Source organism: Orycteropus afer, unplaced genomic scaffold, assembly GCF_000298275.1.
Source record: "Orycteropus afer afer isolate SDZICR_OR568_19922 unplaced genomic scaffold, OryAfe1.0 scaffold00262, whole genome shotgun sequence".
Taxonomy (NCBI): domain Eukaryota; kingdom Metazoa; phylum Chordata; class Mammalia; order Tubulidentata; family Orycteropodidae; genus Orycteropus; species Orycteropus afer.
The window spans coordinates 3,085,285-3,089,706 of NW_006921849.1; the positions used below are offsets into that span (position 1 = coordinate 3,085,285).

A 4,422-nucleotide genomic window follows, 5' to 3' on the forward strand; every position below is an offset into this window, starting at 1 on the left:
TAATATGCTTACATCAGCCACTCCTCCGAAGGAAGGTTGGGCAATCTACTTCCATAGTTATACTCCCTCAGAAACCCAAGGAGGGGTCACTATGAGTCAGGTACAACTTGACGACAAATAACACCACCACCACCTTGTTACAAGTTGAATTGTGTCCCTCGAAAATACGTTTTGGAATCCTAATCCAAAAGCTTGGTGGTTCAAACCTACACAGTAGCTCTGCAGGAGAAAAATAAAACCAGGCAATTGGATCCCATAAGAGTATAGCCTAGGAAACCCTATGGTGCAGTTCTACACTGTCACATGGAGTCATTTTGAGTTGGAGTTGACTTGGCACACACAAAAACATACCTGTGGATGTAATCCTGTCTGGAAATAGTTGTTCTCTGTTAATAAGGCCCTATGGGTGTAGGGTATGTCTGAAACCTAATCACTCTGGGTGATAAGAAGTAGCAGAGACACAGGCAGCCAAGAACACACAGGGGAAGAAGACATGCCACGTAACGATCACCAAGGAACCAAAGCTCGCTGGGTCTCATCCAAGAGAATTTCAGAGATAAAAGGAAAATTTATTAATTAATGACTTTATTTGAACCTGACCAAATGGTTCATGAATCAGGCAGCATCCAAACAGAAAGTGGAAAGGAGCTCTGGGTACAGGAAAAAGGCCCAGGGAAGGACAAGGAAGTTAAAGACTTCTTTGAGTGTTGGTTAACATTTGTAAAGATAAAGGATATTCAAGGAACACGTAGTCACAAATGAGGGCAGTTGGTGATCATGTGTTCTCTTATTGACAATTTGGAGGCTGACCTGAGAAATTGTTACTTTGTGTTGCTACGTTCCATCAAGTCCACTCTGACTCACAGTGACCCTATCTCTGTACAACAGAATGAGATACTGCCTGGTCATGCGCTTTTTACTTGCGTGCGATATTAAAGATATTGTTCGATAATTTCCACATTCTGTAGGATCACCTTTCTTTATAGTGGGCACAAATATGGATCTCTTCCAGACAGTTGACCAGCTAGCTATCTTCCAAATTTCTTGGCATAGACAAGTAAGTGCCTTCAGTAGGGGCATCTGTTTGTTGAAACATCTCAATGGGTATTCTGTCAGTTCTGGAGCCTTGTTCTTCACCAATTCCATCAGTGCAGTTTGGACTTCTTCCTTCAATACCATTGGTTCTTGATCATGTGCCACCTCCTGAAATGGATGAACACCGACCAATTTGTTTTGGTACAGGGACTCTGTGTATTCCTTCCATCTTTTTTTTTTTTTCCTTATGCTTCCTACATCATTCAATATTTTGCCCATGAATCTTTCAATATCGCAACTTGAGGCTTTAATTTTTTCTTCTGTTCTTTCAACTTTGGAAATAGTGAGCACGTTCTTCCCTTTTGGTCCTCTAACTCCAGGTCTTTACACATTTCATTATGCTGTTGTTGTTGTTGTTATATGGCATCGAGTCAGACCCGACTCATAGTAACCCCTCCTTGGGTTTCCGAGGCAGCATCTCGATTGCCCAACCTTCCTTCCGAGGAGTGGCTGGTGGGTTTGAACTAACAGCCTTCTGGTTAGCAGTCAAGTGCCTTAGGCACTATGCTACTAGAGTTCCTCATTTCATTATATACTTTACTTTGTCTTCTTAGGCTGCTCTTTGAAATCTTCTGTTCAGCTTTTTTATCTTGCCATTTCTTCCATTTGCTTTAGTTACTCTCCATTCAAGGGCAAGTTTCAGAGTCTCTTCTGACAACCATTTTGGTCTTTTCTTCATTTCCTGTCTTCTTAATTACCTTTTGGTTTCTTCATGTATAGTGTCTTTGATGTCATCCCACAATCAGCTCCTGGTCTTGTTCTGACTGAAGATACTGAGTTTCTCCATTGCCTCTTTCCACAGATGCAATCAATCTGATCTCTGTGTATTCCATCTGGCAAGGTCTACATGAATAGGCACCATTTATGTTGTTGAAAAAAAGTATTTGCAATGAATAAGTCATTGGTTTTGCAAAATTCTATCATGCAATCTCCAGCATCATTTCTATCACCAAGGCCATATTTTCCTATTACTGGTGATTTTTGTTTCCAACTTTTGCATTCCAATCACCAGTGATCATCAGTACATCTTGATTGCATGTTTCATCAGTTTCAGCCTGCCAAAGTCAGTAAAAATCTTCAATGTCTTTATCTTTGGCTTTAGTGGCTGATATGTAAATTTGAATAATAGTAATATTAACATGTCTTCCTTGTAGGTATATGGGTATTATCCTATCACTGACAGCATTGTACTTCAGGATAGATCTCAAAACATTCTTTATGATGATGAATGCGACACCATTCCTTTTCAATTTGTCATTCCCAACTTGGTAGATCACATGATTATCTGATTCAAAATGCCAATACTAGCTCATTAATGCCTAGGATATTGATCCTTATGCATCCCATTCCACCACTCGTCTGTCAGTTTATTGTACTGTGGTGGCTTGTGTGTTTCTGTGAGGTTGGAGGCTGTTGCTGTTGTTGTTATGTGCCATCAAGTTGTCTCTGACTCATAGCAACTTTATGTACAACAGAGCAAAACAATGCCTGGTCCTGTGTCAGCCTCATGATCCCTACTATACCTAAGCCCATCGCTGCAGCCACTGTGTCAATCCATTTCATTGAGGGCCTTTCCCTCTTTCATTGACCCTACACTTTACCAAGCATGACATCCTTTTCCAGAGAATGGTCCCTTCTGACAACATGACCAAAGTAGGTGGGCATTCTCGCTTCCAAGGAGCATTCTGGCTGCACTTCTTCTAGGACAGATTTGTTAGTTCTTTCAGCAGTCCATGGTACTTTCAGCATTCTTCACCAACACCACAACTCAAAAGTGTCAACTCTTCTCTGACCTTCCTTATTCATTGTCCAGCTCTCACATGCATACCAGGCGATTGGAAATATCATGGCTTGTGTCAGGAGCACCTTAGTCCTCAAGGAGATATCCTTGCTCTTCAGCACGTGAAAGAAGTCTTTTGCAACAGATTTGCCCAATGCAATACGTCTTTTGATGTCTTGACTGCTGCTTCCAGTCAAGTGCTTGAGACTATGCCACTGGTATTTCAAATACTGGTGGAGCCTCTAGAATAAGACAGATTTCAAAGGGGTCATCCACTTCTCAAAAAATTGGTCAGTGAAAACCTTATTGTTATTTAGGCATGGAACATTTTGTATGTCACAGGGGGTGATGAATCTGAGGTCTCTTAGTTATTTATGAGCAGGTTAATTCCTTAATAGTTTGGGGCAGTTTCCATCTTTCAGCAAGTCTAAAGGGTATATATTTTATTTCTACTGGCCTTCAGAAGCTGAAAGGATCTTCCCCCAGGTCCACAGAGAGACAGACTTCCCCTACAGCCAGTGCCCTGAATTCAGACTTCTAGCCTCCTGAATGGAGAGAAAATAAATTTCTGTTTTTTAAAGTCACCTAACTCTGGTATTTCTGTGATGGCAGTACTAGGAAACTAAGGCAATGCTGTTTCTTGATGTTTGTACTTTTTATCTTATTCTTTGATTTCTGAGGGTGGAAAAAGAGCTTTTAGCTTTAACTCCCCTCCACCAACAAAAGACATCTTTCTGTACCTCTTGGATTCCCAGGAGGGTTATAGGAGCTCTGGTAGTGTAGTGTCTAAGGCATTTGACTGCTAACCAGAAGGCTGGAGGTTCAAACCCACCAGCCACACCTAGGAAGGAAGGTTGGCCAATCTACTTCTGTAGTGATATGACCTCGGAAACCCAAGGAGGGGTCACTATGAGTCAAAACTGAATCAAGAGCAGTGAGTGAGTAGGGTTATATGACAAGTTTTAAATCAATAATCAGCATTTACATTATGTTAACATTGTAAATAGTATTCAGACTGAGCTTATAATATTCCATGATTATGCTTCGTTTTTTGGTAAAATTCTTATTTTCCCTAGATATAATAAGTGTCTCTGCCCACCATCTTACTTGGTGGTCTGGTGTTCTATGGACTTTTCATTATCTTCAAAGATTCTGCAAGACATGTAAATCTCTCAATGCATTCAACAGCATCAGTCAATATTTCAAGTGTGCATGATTTCTATTTTTTTTTTTTTTCTTAGAAATCTACCTAGAGTTACCCAGACTCTTGTCCCAATCTGAACTGGCTGACCTGTTGAATTTCATCTCGATATCTCCCTTCTTGCCTTCCCTGTGTTGGATCATTGTTTTGTAGATACCATACCTTACTTCTTGCTTTTTGGAGCACATCTTCCAGTAGTTTCCTGAGAAAATATAAGGGAGCTAATTTTTGCAAGTTGTCAAAAATGAAATGGAATGCATAAAGATTGATATCCTGGGCATTAGTGAACTGAAATGGACCAGTTTGGGCCATTTTGATCAGACAGCCATATGATCTATGCCAAGAA

At 40.5% G+C, this 4,422-nt stretch overlaps 1 protein-coding gene across 1 annotated transcript in view; it reads right to left on the minus strand.

The window, feature by feature from the left end:
• The window catches only part of BST1 (bone marrow stromal cell antigen 1), a 46,842-nt gene extending 42,662 nt beyond the window's left edge, over positions 1-4,180 (minus strand). The window contains exon 1 of the mRNA XM_007950084.1: positions 4,167-4,180. Coding sequence (XP_007948275.1) covers positions 4,167-4,180 — 14 coding nt within the window. The remainder of the gene's footprint in view (positions 1-4,166) is intronic.
• Between the last annotated feature and the right edge of the window lie 242 nt (positions 4,181-4,422).